This window comes from Typopeltis vanoorti, chromosome 3 (assembly GCF_054136105.1).
Source record: "Typopeltis vanoorti isolate ZY-2024b chromosome 3, IOZ_Tvanoo_1.0, whole genome shotgun sequence".
NCBI lineage: Eukaryota > Metazoa > Arthropoda > Arachnida > Uropygi > Thelyphonidae > Typopeltis > Typopeltis vanoorti.
In genome coordinates this window covers 72067744-72088208 of record NC_143551.1, presented here as the reverse complement: position 1 = coordinate 72088208, position 20465 = coordinate 72067744, and the positions used below count along the sequence as shown (strand labels likewise).

At 35.3% G+C, this 20465-nt stretch overlaps 1 protein-coding gene across 4 annotated transcripts in view; it reads left to right on the top strand.

Annotated features, from left to right (window-relative positions):
• LOC150108262 (uncharacterized) overlaps nt 1–20465 on the top strand; it is a 406756-nt gene that overhangs the window by 307318 nt on the left and 78973 nt on the right. For all 4 annotated transcript variants that reach the window (XR_016548126.1, XM_090390668.1, XM_090390669.1 and 1 more), the window contains 4 exons: nt 4440–4500; nt 6719–6893; nt 7732–7835; nt 15391–15514. Coding sequence is in view for 3 of the 4 variants with exons in the window: in XM_090390668.1 (XP_090246794.1) it covers nt 4440–4500; nt 6719–6893; nt 7732–7835; nt 15391–15514 (464 nt within the window). In the remaining variant the exon portion in view is untranslated. The remainder of the gene's footprint in view (nt 1–4439; nt 4501–6718; nt 6894–7731; nt 7836–15390; nt 15515–20465) is intronic.

Below are 20465 nucleotides of genomic sequence, written 5' to 3'. Positions count from 1 at the left end.
TATCCCCTTAACTTAATTCTTTCTCCTCTTTCATTTCTATTGTCAACTCCAAACCTGCCCATCACATCCTCCATGCCTGGGGTGAACTGCCCAATCTTGGCATTAAAATCTCCCATCACAATTAATATATCTTTCTTATTAGTCTTGTCTATTAAATCTTGTAACTTATCATAAAAAATATCAATTTCTTCATCTTCATGTGACTGGTCGAGGGCATAGATTTGAATAATTGTAAAGTGAACATTTTTCTCTTTACCTTTTAGTCTGATAGCGATCATTCTTGGGCCATGCGGTTCTATGGCCATGACTGCATTTTGTAGACTTTTATATACACTAGGATGGCAACTCCTTCTCTATGTATATTGTCCTTTCTGCCCGAGTAGAATAGTTTTCCTGAATTCAGATTTATAACTCCTTCTCGTGTCCAGTGGGTTTCAGCCACGCCCACAATGTCCCATTTAATCCTAGAAAGTTCTTTTTCCATCATGTTTGTTTTCCAAGGTTTTAGCAGTGTTCTTATATTTAAAGTTGGAAGATGAGAAACTCTATTTTGGCTGACCACATAACATACTTCTTGACTGCTCCCTGTGATCTAGGAACAGTCGTGTCGGCTTCCTCGGATGCAGTAGCATTCTCTTGACACAGTGGAGATTCCTGATTCATATGGTTTAATGGCAAAATAATGCAGCCGGCTTGCCATTCCTCTGCTGCATCCTTTGGTCCACGGCTCCTTTTTCTTTATTCGGAGCAACCCGTTGGGGTTTCCCTCATCCGCCATTCGAGGGACGCTCCTGGTAGGAGTCTGGTCTCCCCAAGGTATCAAGCAATACTTAGTCTTTATTAGAGTTGTAAGCCAGCAGTTAGAATTGAAGGAAGTACAGGAAGGTGGTTTAATGTTAAATCTGGTGTCAGACGAGGATGTACATTATCCCCTCTGTTATTCATTATCTATATGGATCACATTATGAAAGAAAATGGTATTAAACCTGATATCAAAATTGGAGATGTTTATCTCAGCGCTCTTTGCTTTATGCAGATGATGTTATACTTCTAAATAAATCTGCTACAAGTCTGCAAGATTCCCCGACTAAATTTAATAACTGTTGTAGTAGATATGGTATGAAGGTCAGCATTAAAAAGACAAAGATAGTGAAAATAGGCAGAAACATTGAAAATATCAACTGCATTGTGAATGGAGAACCTATAGAACAAGTAAAACATTTCAGCCACTTAGGCATGATTTTTAGTGAAGATGGTAAATTAAATATAGAAATAGACAACAGAGTCAACAAAGCTGGTATGGTAGGCAGTCAGTTGAATAAATTTATATGGAATAAGAGAGAAATTAGCCAAAATACTAAATTAGCTGTATACAAGATAGTGTTCAAGCCAGTTTTAACTTGTGAATCTGAGAGCTTTGTGAGAAGTAAAACACTTGACCAAAGACTAGTGACTGCAGATATGAGAGTCCTGAGAAAGATTAGGGACACGAACAGATGGCATCAATGACAATATCATATTAAAAATGAGGATATTAGGAAAGAACTTGCCACTGTCAGCATCCAGGAATGTGTTAGCAGAGCTAATCTCAGGTGGTATGGTTACTTAAACAGAATGGATGAGGAAAGATTAGCAAAACAAGTGTTCTCTGCCAGGAGAACCCAGAGGAAGACCAAGATATAGGTATAGATGGATTGATACAGTAAAAAGTACCTTAGGAGACAGAATATAAGATCTGATAATGTCGGAGTCTTGACATGTAACAGACTGATGTGGAGGAAAATTGTAGATAGGAAGTTAGTAATGACGTAAATTTTTCGTGTAGTACTATCATATCCTTTGAGGGTATATATCAGAAATTTAATGATGATGATGGTATTTCCAAAATATTTCATCAAGTGTCAGGATACCCAGCATAAAAGGAGCTTAGGATCTTTTTCAGGCATAGCCAAGTTAGCTAGTCTTGGGTGTGGATTGCAGGGTTTCCCCCCCAGCTTATCTGGGTTTTTCATCCCACAAGCTTGTAAACCGGCCTTGAGAACTCAATGCTTCTACAGGCATAGGACACACCGGGTGGCATAGGGCTAACCACACCTTATCCTCGTATAATGGTTGCGGTTAAATGAGTAGAAAACCCTCAACACTGCAAGGTGAAAGAGGGGAAAAGGAAGAAGAAGGACTGTGTACTTTAATTCCCACTCTTCTTTTTATATGTTAATAACCTTCTCTCACTAACCTTAAATCCTATCCATAGTTTCACTGATAACAGTAGACTCCATTTCATTCAAGAACTGTTCTAGGTCACAAATGTGCAGGCTTCTAGATCTGCCACACTCACTGTCTTAAAATACTGACTTTCTCACTGTTATATCTTACTTTATTATTTGAAGTGTGTGTGTGTGTGTGTGTGTGTGTGTGTGTGTGTGTGTGTGTGTGTGTGTGGTCTACCTTTGTTTTCTTATTGCCCTTGCCTCCTCCCCTTATGTTCTATGCCCTTTGTTTTTTTCTTATGTCTTATGTATCGTGTGGCCCTCTTTACTTCTTAGCTTGCACCCTTGCTATATGATGAATAATTGTTATATTACATGTACTTAATTGCGTTCATGTTCCTTCCTAAAATAATTCTTCTATCCCCTTTTTTCTACCACTTGAACTTTGATTTTCTTACAAGATGGTGACACCACTGGTGAATATGTCTGTGAACTAGGCCAATTCACGAGTACAGATAACTATCTCCTACACTAAAAGAAACCAGAAAAATTTATTTTATTTATGACTGCGCCACCTGAGTTCTTCACTTAAAGCATCTGAGATATGTCATAGCACCTTTAAGATATAGCCAAATCTAATTGTGGGCTTAATTAACAGTTGTGGCAATTCCCCAAATTCTTAGCATACAGGTTTGGAATTTTTGCATGGCAGTGCATTGTACAAAGATCAGACGATAGTCTCTATTAAGCAAAACAAAAAACATTTATTGTAACTTAAGGTATTTCTACACTATTATACACTTTCCAAAACTTCTTTCATAATCTTATCTTGAATTTCAGTTACTGTCTAACATTATTATACTTGCCATTTACAGTGAGAGGAGATTCTCATTTTCTACAAATCTGGCTGTCACTGTTCCTAACTTATGTAATGTTAACGTTTTCGATATCGAACCTTGCTATCTGCGATAATATTATTAGCTTGGTAACACTATGTCCAGTAGCCTCGCAATTATCCTTCCGCACTTAACTATTAATACAAAAGTCTACTCAGGTCCTTAGTAACACATATAGTCATACATGAGATCTTTGGCTGTTTATGCTGATTCCTCTGATCCACTCTGTGTATGGATTTCCTCTTTCGGTGCTCGGTAGCCATCTTTCCGTAATTCACTTGTTGGAACAGCAGCACATCTTTGCTGAAGGGACTAGGCCGAATGAAGGCATCCTGCTTTCAGTGCATGAGGAAAGTTTCCTTACTTGCTACACACATCGCGGAAACTTTCAATACTTCTCCAGGGCTCCCCATTTCCCGCAGGTTGCATACCGATGAGTCTGATCGAGCCTACAGACTGTAACCAGAGGACTACAAGAGAGCGAGAGAGAGAGCGAACCTTGTCCTTAAGGCCTTCTATATACGGTTTTTGGGAGTTCCATGTTTCAGGGTTGGAGACCTCTGAACATTCTGCGATCACTCTGATGTCAGCGGTCTTGACCTTCAATGTAGGCAGGAAAAACTTCCTTGTTCGAATGACCTTCAGTGCTGTTGTTCGCTTTCAAGTCCTGGACATAATCCACTGTAATCCTTTTTACCTGAGGTAGAATTACTTCAACACTAGGCTATTTTTACAATATCACTCCTGGATTTACATGAATGTCACAATTTTGAATATTTATACTAACTTAATATTTTTATGAACAAATTCAGTGTTACTCCTTTTTGCCAGATACCCATGTGGATTTACAATCAGTATGGCAAGGTGTAGTATTATTATATTTACAATATTTACAACCTCTGTAAAAGTCAATGCCAAAAATTTAAAAACTTCTATTGCATCAAATTTTACATCACCATTCTCAAGTAGATGAAGATAAACTGGTAACATTTGGAGTTACCAAAATACAATCCTATCTTCTTAGAAGAAGAAGAATCATACTTCACTTACCCTTACTTTTGATGGTGTTCTGATTTCTTTTCTTGATTGCCATTCATTCATTCATTGATTCACATCTAGCCTATCCTGCACAAACACATAACATTATTAGCTCTCTTAGCTGCCAGAAAAAACTCTTTCATTTAAAACACTAGTTCTTGTCTGAAAAACTTATAACTTTATAAATCTCAAATCTACCAGACTTTAGAAGACTATTCTCTCATTTGGAATGGTACATCAAAAATCTCTTTTTCAGGATAACCCATTGGAGACTAATAAAATTTCTCTTTTGTAGGGTTACTGATTGGACTGTCCATCCAACAACAGAAGAAGAGAAACTTTTATACAGAGAGCAGGTAATTATTTGTAGCTGTGTTTTTCATAATATCAAATTATTATGTGTTTATTATGATGATGACTTACGCTTTTATTTGTTGTTTACTTTTGAATTAATCTAGTTCTTGTTTCAACATATCAGATTGCAAGCTAAATTGTTCATAAATAATAGTTGTGATGTGTACTTGCTATTTTGCTAATGACAACTGAAAAATGACTATTGTTATCTTAGTAATAAATATCTTGCACACACACACACACATACAAAAAATGAATAAAATAAACGCATTCTTCTATAAACAGCATCGTGTATTTTACTGAAGCCCAAAGAAAGTTACTGGATAAACGTGTAACAGTAGTTTCAAAGTAGTTTCTTATGTGATTGTCAGGTCAGTGAAGCTTACAATAAGGATGTGCCAAATCATATGGGATAAACATATGATTTGAAAACACGTTTATTACAAGATTTCATTACAAACATTATTAAAAAACAATTTTAAAAAACGCCCTTCATCAGATGATACAATGAGAAGACAGAGTACTGTATCAAACATTAAAGTGCAACTTTAATTTGAGTTATCAAGCCGAAAGTTTCACTTCAACTTGATGAAAGTACTGATTGAGACAGGGGCTGCTCATGCATAGGCACTGCGGAAAACTGCAGCACCCCAATTTTTCTCAATATATAAATATATTTATTCATTTATTTATATTTGCTTGTAATATTTAATTTTGTCATTAACAATCCTATACAATTCTCTTATTTTGTATAAAAAATAATAAAAATCCATCTTGTAGCACTTAGGAGGGCGAAGGACGCTAGCAGCACTGTGTTTACGACAGTGTCATATTGTTATGCACGCAAGCATATGCACATCATAGTGAGATGTGAGCTATTAGCATAATGCAGCACTGTCAGTTGCGCAGTTCCACCGTTGTTTATATGCAGTTTGCACCAGTAGTAGAGTGTTTGTAGTGCTTATCGTGTTTACTCCGTCTCTTTAAATATTTGGACATTACAATTAAAGACATAACATTTGTTATAGTTTTTATTTTAGAACATTATTGTGGTTATGATAATAGATTTTATTTTTAAGTAATTTTGAACAGAGTAGAGAATGAAGGCCTTAAGTCTTGGAGATTATCCCACTTGGCATTGCTGTAATGCCAAAGTACACAAGATTATGAATGGCTGAGGGATGAGTGTTCCATGGAGACTTTGATAAGATTGGATCTGGATTACCAAGAGGAGAGATACCTCAGCTGTGTAGCTGTAAGTAGAACTAGCTAAAAAAAAGATACAAGATGTTGGGTGACTTGAGCAAATGGAGAGGATTGTTGTGAATTCAGACCAGAATTCCAAACAGTGTGCTTTTTTACACTAAATACTGCTTCTCTTCCATCTTAGCCACTGGAATTGGAGCCAGTTGGAGTTGTGACATTAAAGTCATAAAGCAAAGTTATTTCCTCCATTAGCAAATTTAGATTGCAGGAAATCAAGCTACAAGGATAAGTAAAAAGGATCAGAATGATTTTCAAAATTGGGGAACCAATTGAGACAGCATATGAATGATACATAATGAGGCAAAGAAATCTTAAGCCACACAGGGTCCACTAGAGCAGGTCAAGATTAGACTTTGAGAATGGACCAAAGGAAGACCAGGGTCTGTTGATTTATGCATTTAGAAGCATCCTAGAAAACTGAAATATCAGATACAATAGTGGGGCCCTAAACAGACAACAGACTAATTTGAAGGAAAAGTGTCTATAGGAACTAAATAATGAAACTTTTGTGTTGTAGTGGCAGCAGTACTATATTAGTTCTCTCTACATCCCTTGAGAGCACATATGAGGAATTTGATGATGATATGATACTGCCAAGAGTTCACTTATCCAAAATACAACTTTCCAACAATGAATTGTTGTAGTGTTGAAAAGAGGATTCTTATCCTCTTTGAGTTTCTGCCTGATCTATGATGGGAACCAGCAGTTTAAAACAGCTATCAGAATCATTTGGGCTCCCAACAAGAGTTCATGTCTTTTAAGTAATATCATACATAGGTGCCTCCAAAACTGAAAGTTGTATTCCTGTAAGCCCTAATGTCAATTTCAAAGCTTTTCATTAAATTTCAAATACGTGGCTTGGAAATTCTGGGGATTTTAATATTCTTTCATTTAATAATATATTTACATATTTTATGTAATTCTTTATTAGAATGTTTCTATTTTTTAATTTAGGAATGCATCAGGTATCAGAAACCACATAAAGCATTTACATTTCGAGTTCATGGTTATGAATCTGTTGTGGGTCCTGTGAAAGGAGTATATGGTAAAGAAAGTGGTGTAAATAAAGCAAGGGAACATTCACTTCTCGTTTCTGACAGGCCTCCTTTTGTGACTATACTTTCTCTGGGTTAGTAGTTAATTTTCTTTTTACTGGAAGATCTGAAAATCAAATCAGTTATAATATATAATTATCATATGAGACATTCAAAAAGTTTCAGTATTAGTCATTAGGCAGCAATACTATTTTGGAGCCTAGAGTTATTTAAATAGAGATAGAACAATATTGTCTATGAGTTGTTTGCCATCAGTCACATGTGAGTCAGAAGCAATAATTCTTCCAATAAATTTGAATGCAAAATCTGTATATTTCATTTTCAGAATATCTCTTTATATCAAATTCTGTTTCAGACTTGAAAAAAGTGCTATGAAAACATCACCTGATAATGAAATAGAACAGTGTGAAAAGAAACCATGACCAGAAAAGTATTTGAATGGCTTTCAAAGCTTAGGTAGAATTACTTCTCTTGGTGATGTTTATGAGTACAACAGGTGAAACTATAGTGGAAATGAGGGAATTTTTTAAGGCATCATCTTCACAAACAGAAGAGCCTAGTATCATCATGCTTGAAGAAGGCCAAACAGAATCATGCTGTGTTTTTTTAACATGTGATGAGAATTTCATTAAAATTTGCATTAGAGATAATACACAAATGACAGTTCTTTTCTTCTGTGTATGCATACAAGAAAGATTTTAGGAAATGAAATGCTACTCAAAATAATCATGAACAGATGTTTCAAAAACACTTTCAACAGTGGCACTGAACTCACTGCATCAAGTCGCAAGAGAAGAATAAAATGTAGAATTACACCTAAAATATAGTCCAGAAACTTTTTGATTATACCACATATGTATAATTATATTATATTAATTATAGTTCTTTATATTATAAATTTTCAAATTGTAGTTAGAGATGCAGCAGCCAGACTTCCAAATGGTGAGGGCACTCGAGCAGATATCTGTGAACTTTTAAAAGATTCTCAATATTTGGCACCTGCTAATGATCAGCAAGTAAGAAATTATAACATTTTAAATTATTTATGTTTTTATGTGAATTTTCTTAGTTTAATAATGAAGACAAATCTCATTTGTTCATTTCCTATAATGATCTTGAATAACCAAAAAAAAAAAAAAAAAAAAAAATGGCGTTTTTTACTATACTAGGGGAAAATGTCATTCTTATTCATCCAGAATGATTGGCAGGATCTCGAAAATCAGTCAGGAATATCCATTCAGGGACATTCATATAGAAACTAAAAGTTGGACAAAAGAGCATCTCTTTTGAACTATTCTCAAGGAATAATATGAATATGGGATCTCCTTGATGTATCAGGTGAAGAGATCAGCTTCAAAATGAAAGATCAAGGAGTGACAGCTATGAGGAGAATACTCATGCGTATGGATGGTCACCTGGTTCCCACCAAGAATGTCATCCTTAATTTCAGTACTCCTAAACCACTAACATCAGTGAAAGCAGGACATCTAAACTGCCCAATCACACTCTACATGCTGAACCCTTTGTGCTGTTTTAAATATCAAAAGTATGGTCATTCTCAATCTGCCTGTCATGGCTCTGCCATTTGTGTCCAGTGTGTAAAGATAATAGAGAACAAAGACTTTAAGACCAAAATATCCTACTTGTGAGGGCAATCACCCTCTGTACTTCTGAGCATGCCAAAGTGGAAGGATGAACAGGAGATGATGAGGCAGTACACCAGAAAAGTTATAACATCCAGTGGTAAACCCTCTTATGCTGAGAAGGAAACTGTAAAGAAAGTGTCAATAAGGATGTTGACACATGTCATTCTTGCCTTCTCTTAACTACAACATCCCTGAACAGTATGATTTACTTGCAGTCTCTCTCTCTTTCTCTAGAGTGCAAAAGAGAAAAAATTGATATGGGCTCACATCAAGGACATGTCAGAAGTAATCCTACTATATAAAAGCCCACTGATAAAAATAAAAATAATAATAATAATAATAATAATTTAATGTGCACCACAGAGAATCAAAGATGTGCCTCCAGACCCTTTAACAGATGGCCCATAAATGATGGCATGGATACCTTGGTTTCCTCCAGAAAAAGTTAAAACAATTAATATACCTAGTGTCCTAGAGCAGTGCTTCCCAAACTTATGGATGTAAAGGCCCCTTTGAAAAAATTAAAATATTTCATGGCCCCCATTGAAAAAAATATTCTTAATACATGCATGTATTATTATAATATTTATTGTATTTATATTCAGTACAAAACACACAGTGAATATTGCAAAAATCAAATACAAATATTACATAAGAGAATTTCCCAGCATTTATAGTTCTGATGCATGTGATCTGTGCTATCAGCGTAATAGCCCTGCACCTCAAGTGTATTTCTTTCCCGCATGTCACCGCACCTGTGTACATTAGCAATGAAACATTAATTTAAAGTACGAAAAACTTGGCTGTTTTGAATGAGCACAAGATTTTGCTTTGTAAGCTTTTTTGTGCTTCTTATCAATACCTTTTGAAATGAAACTTATATGAATAAGCATATATTTACTAATATTCATTAAGTGCCGAAATACACAGGAAGCAAAATTTGTGAGCCAACACTAATATGTGATTTTTTCCATTAAAATATAGAAAATAACAAAAAAAGAAATAATAAATAATTATTTATTATTTATTAATAAATAAATAAAAACTAAATACGTTTCTTTTAAGATAAAAAAAATCTACTTAGTCTTAAAACATTTTAAATTTGTTTTCATTATTCATGGCTGCCACCCACAGTTTGGGAAATGCTGTCCTAGAGTACATCTTGAATATTTCTCCTGATGAAAAAGAAATGGTATGCACTGGCAATTCACAATTTTCAAAAAAAAAACTAATGTTAATGAAAACAAAACCTCTCAACATGGGAAGCCAGATGATACCACCAAAAAAAAAAAAAAAAAAAAAAGGAATGAAAACATTTCTACAATGGAATTGTTGTGGATTCTATCAAAACATTGATGGTATCAAGACTCTCTTGCAAAAGTATAAACCAGTTTGCTTTTGCTTGGAGGAAACATTCTTTAAGCCTGGAGACAATCTGGCATTACAAAATGCCAATGATGACATTGTCATCATAAGGATAGGATGGATATGCACATGCAAGGGTTGCCATTCTTGTGGGCAACCATGTCCTCCTTCCAGCAAGTCCCACTTAATACAAACATGGAGGTAGTGGTCAACTAATTCTCAGTTGGATCTCTTATGATATTATGCTGCATCTTCCTTTCTCCTGCCACAGAATATTTCTCAGCATGACCTTGATGATGGCATATTACAGTTAGCATCCCTTACTTTTAAATGGAGGATTTAAATGGACACAAGATCTGTGAGGTATTGCTTGAACAAAATCAAATATCAAAAGAGTTGTTGAGAGTGTGCTCAGCAGCTCCTCTGATTTTTGTTGTTTTGCTTTCTGTGTTCAAAAGGGAGTTGAACATAGAAAGCAACACCTTCTTCCACATATCTATCCAAATGTTCGTTGCCATTGATTTGTCTACTTACCTCCCCCCCCCCCTCAAAAAAAAAGAAAAAAATCTAAGGCTAATGAAAACAAAACCTCTCAACATAGGAAGCCAGATGATTGGCAACCATGTACTGCACCACAAATATCACAATAGAAAATTGAGCAAGCTGACTGGCCCATCTTCTCTACTTTAGCAGAGTTAAATTCTACAACAGTCAGCTCATCTGTTATCAGTGATACAACAAAATTGTATCACTGATAGGAGATGTGACAGAGTGTGTTACACATGCTCTGCAGCAACTGCAATTCCTAAAACATAAGCCATAGCAGAATTGATGATTTCACAGCAGCCAAATTAGCTCAGAAGAAAACTGGGGCGTCTGTCTTCTGCAGATATTCCACAATGACAAATATATTTGCTTTCAAATGTGCTCAAGCCCAAAATCCACCAGCAGCAAAGAAATATGAGATAAAATTCAGAAAATGAAAGACAGATACACCATCCACCAACTCTCTCCATCCTCGAACATAATGGTTGCACAGTTACCAACATCACGAAAACATCTGCAACATCTTATCCTCCCCAAATTCCTTGTCCAAAAAAGCAAAGCAGAAAAATAACAGATTCAGATTCTTTTGAAGTTTTCTTCAGATGGCACTGAAGAATACAAGGCCATTCACGGAAGAAGAAGAAATGAAAGCTGCTTTGCTTAAATGTTGCCTAACTGTTGTTAAACCAGATAACATCCATTATGAGATGATCAGACATCTCTCACCAACTATTGCACTGTTCAACAGAATTTTCTGTGAGAATGTCTTTCCAGATAGCTGGCAAAAGGTGATTATTAGTGCTTTTCCTAAACCAGGATTCTAGAAAAAATGGTCAACTTCTATAGTTTCTGGAGAGATGCAATCTTTTTTTCAAAACCTAATCTGGCTTCCCTAAATATCCAATAACTGATTGTCTAGGCTGACTGAAAGCATCCATTAGGAATGCCTTCCTAAAATTCCTAGCACTTAGTATAGGTTTTTCCTTAATATAGAAAAAGCATATGACACTGCTTGGAGATTAGGAATATTGAAAGACCTACACTACTTTGGTCTCAAAGGGAACCTCTCTCTTTTTTCAAGAACTTTTTATCCAATCAAATCATCCAAGTCCAAATTGGAACTGCTCTCTTGACCATATACCCAAGAGGAGGGAGTTTCACAACGTTTAGTTTTAAGTGTCGATTTTTGCACTCAAGGTTAACTTGATTGCAAAAAGTGTGACACTTAAAACTAACCAAATGAACTTAAACTTGATAACCAAATAATTTCCTCCAACTATAAGTAATGTCTTCTGTGGTTGAGTTGACCATCTTCTGTCATTCATGTCAATATGTGAGTCATTGAAAGATTGTTGCAACAAGCCATTAACTATCTTTCAAAGTGAGTGCTTTTGAATATGTTAAGATTTTTAATAACGAAGAATTTATGGAGACAAAAAATACATGTTGGGATAATTACCTTACTTATAATTACGAAAATAACACTCGATGTTTTGACCTCTGTATTGAGGTCATCATCAGGTAAAAATACACATGCACAGGACACAAGCTACATGACACTTACAGCAGAGTGCTGTTTGTGTGTATTTTTGATGCAGACATTATCTTCATGCCGAGACCCCAGGCTTGCACTAGGACAAACGTTAATTCTGACTGCACCAGAAGCCAAGTTCTTGGGACTCATATTTGACAAGAAACTCAATTTCCTTCCTCACATATATCAGTTGAGAAGTAAGTACCATAAAGCAATGAACATTCTAGTCACACTATTGTTTACCCACTAGGGTGCTAATAGATGTTCTTTGCTTTGTACATGGTACTGATTAAATCAGGACTTGATTATAGGTCCCAAGTCTATGCTTCTGCCAGAGAGAGAGAAAGTGTCTTGCGATGACTGGACCCTATTTACCATCAAGCCATAAGAATTATGACTGGAGCATGTTGAACTTCACCAATCCCTGGTCTGGACATTGAGGAAAATCAGAGGCCCAAGTGGGATCTTTTGCAGTCTTCCTAGGCAGCAGAAGTTAATGCTAGTAATAAATAAATAAATGCTAGCTTGAGCTAGTGAAACGTCTGCTTGTAAAGAATTAATTTAGTCAGTAAATTATTGATTTGCATTCCTGTTTCTATGTAGTTTTTATTCCAGAAATTTGCAACTGCTATAGAAATTCGAACATGGAAATAAAATATTCCATTGCAAATTTTCAATGAAATGTTGTCACATCAGTTTTCTGTTTGGCCCTACAGTGTTACTGTAATTATCAAAAACTTCAGATTTTCCAACTTTTAAGTTTAAAATCAAAAGAGTCTCAGTAAACATAGCTGGAAAAGACATCATACACTCTTTGGTTGGAACAAAACCTGTTTTGAATCACGTCTAAGATAACGAGAGCATTTATAAAATTTTTGAGCTATTAGTAGGTGGAGATGAAATGATTTTTTTTTTCTGAAACTTGGGTTTTTTTCTCCATGCCAGTTTTGGTCAGGAAAACATGCAATTCATAGATCTAATGCTCTTAACATCTACAAAAATTGAAATCTAAGTTTTATAGATCATCTTAAAATCATTACTGTCATGGCTACAGCTATTCAACACCTTAGTCTAGTTCAGAAAAGGTGTGAAATTGAAATCTTTAATTGCATGTGTATCTTTCAAAAAATGCAGCATTAAAAATTATTTTCAAATGAGAACTTTATAGGAAAAGCTCTTAATTTAGTTTAGAAGGAACTAGAGAACAAGTATAATCAGAAAACAAGTATAATCCATAGCATGTGCCAGCTGTCTATGAGGCTTCATACTGTCCAGGGAATGGGAAGACCCCATGACCCAGCATATATGATTACTGCCACCATAATCTGCACAGTGTTATTGAGCTCACCATGTTGCACTGGTTTATAATCACCACTGTGTGTTGTCAGTGGTTTCTACACATTCCCATTCAGTTTTCATTTTAATCATCAGCAGAGCAAAAGGCCAAACATTACTAAGTAGATTTTCATTTGACTTTCAGTACAGAGATCACATGTTTATTAACAATGACAGAAGTCAAATGAACATTTGTTTAACAGCAGAAATATGAGATGTCATTATGAAAATAGAACTATGTCTTCTGTAACCAGTTCACACAGAAAAACAGTTATTTGTAGCATGTAAGGTTGTTTGACAGTTAAAAAAAATCCTGCTAATTTTACTACACATTTTTACATGAGCAAGCATGTTGATCCTCTTGATTTCTCCCCATAGCCATTTTGACTCTTTCATAGTGTTGTCTGAAACTCAAAGAAAAAAACAATTAAATAGTGAGTGGGCAAGATGCAAATTGCATTTTGAATATGAAAAATACAATTGTTTCCACTATTTATGTCTTTACCTTGAAACGTGTTATCTCATTTTGCTATGTATGTGAAGTTGTATTTCTTGTTCACTCACTGCGTCACTGTTTTCAATTTCAGCAATAGCCACAGCTCATCTGGGTATGTGGCTGGTTTTTTTTTTTTTTTTTTTTTTTTATATTACTCTCTGCCATGAGAGGTTGTCAACTTATAGTACATTAGCACTGTTAATCACTACCCCTGGGATATTGACTGGTCTTGTCGTTTGCTACCTCTGTCTTAGAACCTCCTTTGTGCAGTGGATCTCTGTTGTCCGTTTTCTCATCCCAGAGCTGAGACTTAAACTTCCTGGTCAGAGAACTTTACAATGCATTAAGGTTCTAGAATATCACCGTCTAGATTGTCCATCCTTTGCAAAATGATCACTCAATAACTCAATGGTTTCATCTCTTTCTTTTACCTTGTTTAACTTATCCTTCATAGTCATTCCTGCTCTTATTTGTCATATAGCAAAAGAACTTTCTGAGATTTTCTTTGGTCTGCATGGCTAGTTTCCTTCATAATTTGCTTTTGCCTGTGCTTTGTACTGATCACCTTTCTTTTCATATAATCTGTACAACTCTTTCTCTGTAACTTCTGCTTTATCATGCTACTCATCTATTGAACTCCTGCGTGATTTATCTTTCTGTCTCTGGATGTGTAGTCTGATACTAAAATAAAAAAAAAATTCACATTTGGCATCTGTAGATGCCGTAAGGTCACTGCCGTACCTCATATGGTTTTGGTGACCCCTACTACTAGAATAAGTAGTAGGGTTGCAGATTCCCTTTCCACACAAAGTTTGTAGGACAATCACAAACATCCATGCTTATGGCGGGATTCGAACCCACGGCCTTTTGGCTGGAGAGCAGACATGCTAACCACTTGGTCATCCAGGCCAGCAGTCTGATACTGCTTTCTTTAAATATCCCTCCAGATGTTTATCCCATAGCACTGCTCCAAGCTGGCTCCTAACTCCACATATACCCCTTCTTAACTGAATCCACATCTGTCAGTCTCTGAGATCAAAACTGCATGATCACTCATACCAGTCAGAAGTGACTACTTTGGTTACTGCTGATATGATATGATATAATAATAGTTTGGGTGTCATTTTCTTTGAAGTGTAATGGTTACAGATCAAGCTCTTCTCCTGCATTTAACTTTATAATATATATTATAATGTGTGCCATTATTCTTCTCCTGCATTTAACTTTATAATATATATTATAATGTGTGCCATTAGTTATACTTGCCCATAGTGGGATTCAACTCCATAGTATTTTGGTTGGAGAATAAGTGTGCTAATCACTTTGCCAACCAGGCTGATTTTTTACAATTTCTAATTTATTAAAACCAGTTTCATTAAATACTAGAGTTCCTAAGTTCATTTTGGCAATTTATATTACACTTCATGTTAAATGTCATTAAGCAAAAATCTCTTTGACAAATGTTGATATGGTTGCATATCACTCCTTAATAACTAATATTTTTCACATAAAACATTAGTTATAAAATTGTAGTGTCACCTAATAAAATATGGAGTTGAAGAATAACTACTGAAATGTAGCTAATGAAAAGAATGCTTTTGACTGTTTTAATACACCATTGTATATTCATATTTGTTTTCATTTTTTAGATTCATACTGTGGTGAGTGGAGCCTTGGACAGATTACATTATGAAAAAGATCCTTGTGTGAAATATGATGTGAATCGTAAACTTTGGATTTATTTGCATCGAAATCGGACAGAAGAAGAATTTGGTAGGAAGCTGGACTTATTTATAATATTTTTTATTTAAAATGAGCAATTTATAAATTTACAGTTGATACAGAAGATGTTCATAGTGAAGAACTTATGGAGACAAAAACACAAATATGTTGGAGTATTAACTTTACTTATAATTAAGAAAATAATGCATGATGTTTCAACCTCTGTATTGAGGTCATCATCAGAAACACATATATGTACAGGACACAAGCTGCATGACACTACACAAAAATAAGATAAAGCTAAATTTTGGGTTCGAGGATACATTGTGGTTGGTTCAGTGAATTGAGTGCTCCTGTAAAATTGATGATTTTTGTCTGATTTATTGTGTTTTTCCCTTAGAAAATTAGTGTTTTATAGAATACTAGTGTAGTTTTTAGTGTATTTAGTATTTTATCACATTTTTATTAAGATATTTCAATAATTATTATACGTTTAAAATGGCGCCAAAAGGGCAAGAAATGTTATGCTAAAAAAAAGCACTGCATGCGAGAACAAGAATGTTAGCCCTGCTAACGAGGTTATTAGAGATATGGAGGAGGTTAATGAAAATGAATTAACCTCCAAAGTAGCAAAATTGAAGCAGATCATCAGAGAGATGATGCTGGAATTGAACAGGAAAATAAGAAACAACAAAGGGATGGAATTGAACAGGAAAATAAGAAACAACAAAGCATGGAAATCAGGTATGTGATGTGACATTGTTAGTAAAAAGAATTTTTACTAAAAATTCGTAATTTTTGCTCCAGTTTTCCTGGAGCAAAAATTACGAATATAAAGGAAGCGATTCAAAAACAGAAAAGAAAAGTAAACAAAATCATAATTGTAGTAGATACTAATGACTTAACTGGCGATAAGTTCAGTATGAGAGAGGACATGAAAGGGTTGTTGGAATAGGTGGGAGTGAAGAGTGAGAAAGTGAAAATCGTCAGTATTTTACCTCGATATGATAAAAATGAATTAAGAAGGGCTACTGTGGCAAACGATTCGATGCATAGTCTGTGTAGAAGGAATGGATGCGAGTTTTTGGATGTGTGGAGTGAGTTTAAGAGAAGATTGGATTTGTATAAGAGGGATGTCCTACATCTGAATGTGTTTGGTATCAGGAGTCTTGAAAAACTAATAACTCGTATGAGATCTAACACAGAGAGTCAGGGAAACAATTATAAAGGGAGGTGTGGTGTGACTGTAAGAGCGACAATGTTATATAACTGTGTTAATGAAGGCAATGGGCATTATCATGGAAATGTTCATGAAGAGAAAACGATTTTGGCTTTGTGTTCACACCCATCAAATGTGTGCAAAGATGTCTACATGTATAAGGCATTAAGGAGGATAGAGATCTGCAAGTTGTCCAACTGTGTCAGGCAGACTGCAGACAAGAGTATACAAAAGAACAAGCAGGTAGATTATTATGTCTGTATGTGAATGCTAGGAGTATCAGAAACAAAGTAGAAGAGTTTGTTGCATTAGTCAATATGTTAGGATTTTAGGTATTAGTGAGACCTGGCTATCAGAATCAGACATACTAACTGGTATCGAGTGTCAAGGGTACAGTATTTTTTAGGAAGGACAGAGAAGATAGGAGAACAGGGGTGTGCTGCTGATGATATTGGATGACCTGAATCCAGTTAGAGTTGAGACCTATGATTATATTACTACTGCTACTACTACTTTCATTCAAGCAGTGTGGTGTTGTTAGCCAGGGTGATCCTCTATCTCCCCCTTTTCTTTAACTGCATCATAGATAAGTTTCTCTTCCTAACCATATAGGCTACTCTCTAGGCGCTTCTTCCTTTAATGCTATGGCCTTTGCGGACAATCTTATTCTCGTAGCCTGTACTAAGGTAGGCTTGCAGGAATTCCTTAACCGGGAAGTTGACTTTTTCTCTATTCGAGGCCTTTCTATTTTTAATGTAGAAAAGTCCTGCTCTTTAGCTCTTGTCCCCTCTGACAAGAAGCTTAAGGTCGAGACTATAGAGTTTTCTCTGCACGGGAGGCCGTGCATGCTTTGACCATCCTGGAAGAGTGGAGATACCTCGGTATCATGTTCACTCCAAAGGGAAGGTCTACTGTCCCTTCTATCCTAGAAGCTGGGATCGCTTCTTTAAAGAAAGCTCCTATCAATCCCCAGCAAAGACTGTTTCTCCTTTTCCACTATCTCCTGCCTCACTTTTACCAAAAGTTGGTGCTTGGTAGGACATATATCTCGGCCCTGTCCCGAATGGACAGGGCTATCCGTTCAGCTGTGAGATCATGGCTTCGACTGCCACCTGACACCCCTACTGCATAGTTCCATGTGAGGATGAAGGATGGCAGGCTCGGGATTCCATTACTTAGATGGCTGATCCCATGCCTGCGGCTGTCCAGAATCACAAAGTAATGTTTCAGCATCTCACAGGCTTCTTTGAACATTCTTTCAAACCTGGTTTTGGTGCAGTGTAGAGACTTGGTGCCTTTCCAGTTGATTCTGTGACACTTTTGAAGTGTATAGTCTGACAGTCTTATTTTACAATAGTGGAGGAATTCAATATGCCATTTATGTTCATCTTTTCTTATTGAGATAGTGCACCCCTCTTCAACCCATATAGCATCCAGAACAATCCCAGAGAGAACTATAGAAATAGTTTAATCTAGTTCTGCTATAATATTTTATTATTTTTTTCAATCATCTGTATATTATTATAGTGATATATATATATATATATATATATATATATATAAAGTTTATTTTATTTTGTGAATTAATTTTTAATTTTGTATATATTTTATTTAGTAATATTTTCATTTTATTTTTATTATTTTTTTTTTCCACTAGAGCTCTGGCTAGGGTACTCAATTAACAAAGCATTTAGTTTTATCTTACTTTTGTGTAGCTTGTGCCGTGTATATATGTGTTCCTGATGATGACCTCGATACAAAGGTCGAAACGTCATGTATTATTTTCTTCACTATGTATGCTGACTACCGTGTAACCTAAAAGAAAAAGAAGATACAAAAGATAGTCACTCAAACCAGTTGCTTAAAAATCAAAGCTTGATAACTAGGAGAAGACCACATCTTCTCATGCTGCAGTAAATTATTAGGTATCCACCTGGATACTGAATGATTCAATGTGGATGGACAGACAGTTTGGGACTTCTGCATTGACTTAGCCAGCTGGACTTAGATCAGCCAGAAAGGTTCCCCCCTTCTACTTTCATTGGGAAACCATGACAAATGCTGATTTTTGCACTATTGTAAAGTTTGAATGTAAATTATGTTACTTATGCTAATATAAAGTTTGAGCTACTGTAAGCAACAGATGCATTATAGGCACCATAACCATTAGAAGTATCAATGGAAAGCAAGTTGAACTAAGAGAGGAATTACAGAAATAGATGGGAGGGAGAAAACTCAAACAGCTGAGATACTGCTAAATAATAACTATAAGATATTATAAATAATGACTGACTATGGATTTATTACTTACATGAGATTTTCTTTAGCACAGAATATTCACCCTAGCATCTTTAGTATGATTTTCATATTGAACAAGTAGAAGAGAAAACCAGAAGACCCAACAATGAAAATGTGATCTACTCTTACATTGACTAAGGAATGTGTGAAGAAGAAGAACTATTTCCAATAATAGAGATGATTTCAGCCCATTATTTCTATTTTATTCAGATAGTTAAGCAAGGCCTCACAACTCATTATATAAATGTTCAATAACATAACTACTTCTGTGAAGGACCTTAATCTTCTTTCTTAATCTTAATTTTAAGTTCTGATATCTTTTTTTCTGAAATGGGAACTGTTCTTAATAAATGAAGAGGATTTTCCTGTGAATAGTGAAAGTAATTTAGAAAGGTGCTTTGCATTTATTATTAACATCTGGCCTGCATGGAGTCAGAAACTCATCATGAGAGGTACACACTATCATACAAAAAGCTTATCCAACCATGCCTTAAACTCATTCAATCTACAACACACTCAGGCAATGCATTCCACTCACAACCACTCTCCATGCAAAGAACCTGCTCCTCATTCCTTTGCTCACACCCACCTTATACAGTTTCCAGAGATAGCCTCTTGTTCTACCCTTTTGTAGCAAGGTCATAATGAAATTGCTTTGTGGGCCTTAAGAAGTCCATACAATCAAGGAGGATGTAATGATAGGCCTTAAGTTTTTTTTGTTTTTTTTTTTCCCTCATCCCAGCTAGAGACAATATAATGAGTGTGTTCAATTTATTAATTTGGCTAGTAGTAGGATCATTAATAGAAGGAGGATGATATGCAAATAGTCATGCAGCATTAAATGTTATAGCCATTGGGATAGGATTATAGAATATCAGTTGATAACATTTTTCATTATATGAAGAGTGAGGTCTCTATATAGTTCTATATAGAGACCTCACTCTTCATATAATGAAAAATGTTATCCCATAATTCAAAGCACACTTCCTTTCAGAAGTGTATACTGCTATTCATTATGGGAAGGGTATCCAGTCCAGATTTCTTATGGGATACTAAGGTAATGATGTGAAATCATCAGCCTCTACATACAAGTAGCTTAACCATGAAGTACTTCACATGCAAACTTTGTTTGCTTACCCTTGGATAAAGGATTAAACAAGAATATAATTCTTGGCAAGTACGATTTATCACAATTTGACTAATGGCATCAAAAACTCTGATATTCACAAATATCAGAGCAAATAGTGTTTTTATTTACTGTTTCCCTAGATGAAGGTACCTATTAACATCAAAAAAAAAAAAAAAAAAAAAGACATCGACTGTTGAGCAGGTGGAGTCAAGATTTTTTCAAAAAAATAATAATAATAATAAATAAAATAAAAACGTATTTTCAACAACTAAAATTCATTGTGTACGGAGAGTGAATACATTAGCCACTTGGCCAACCAGGATTGAAGGTACAGCCATAGGTAGTCTTCTTTCTTT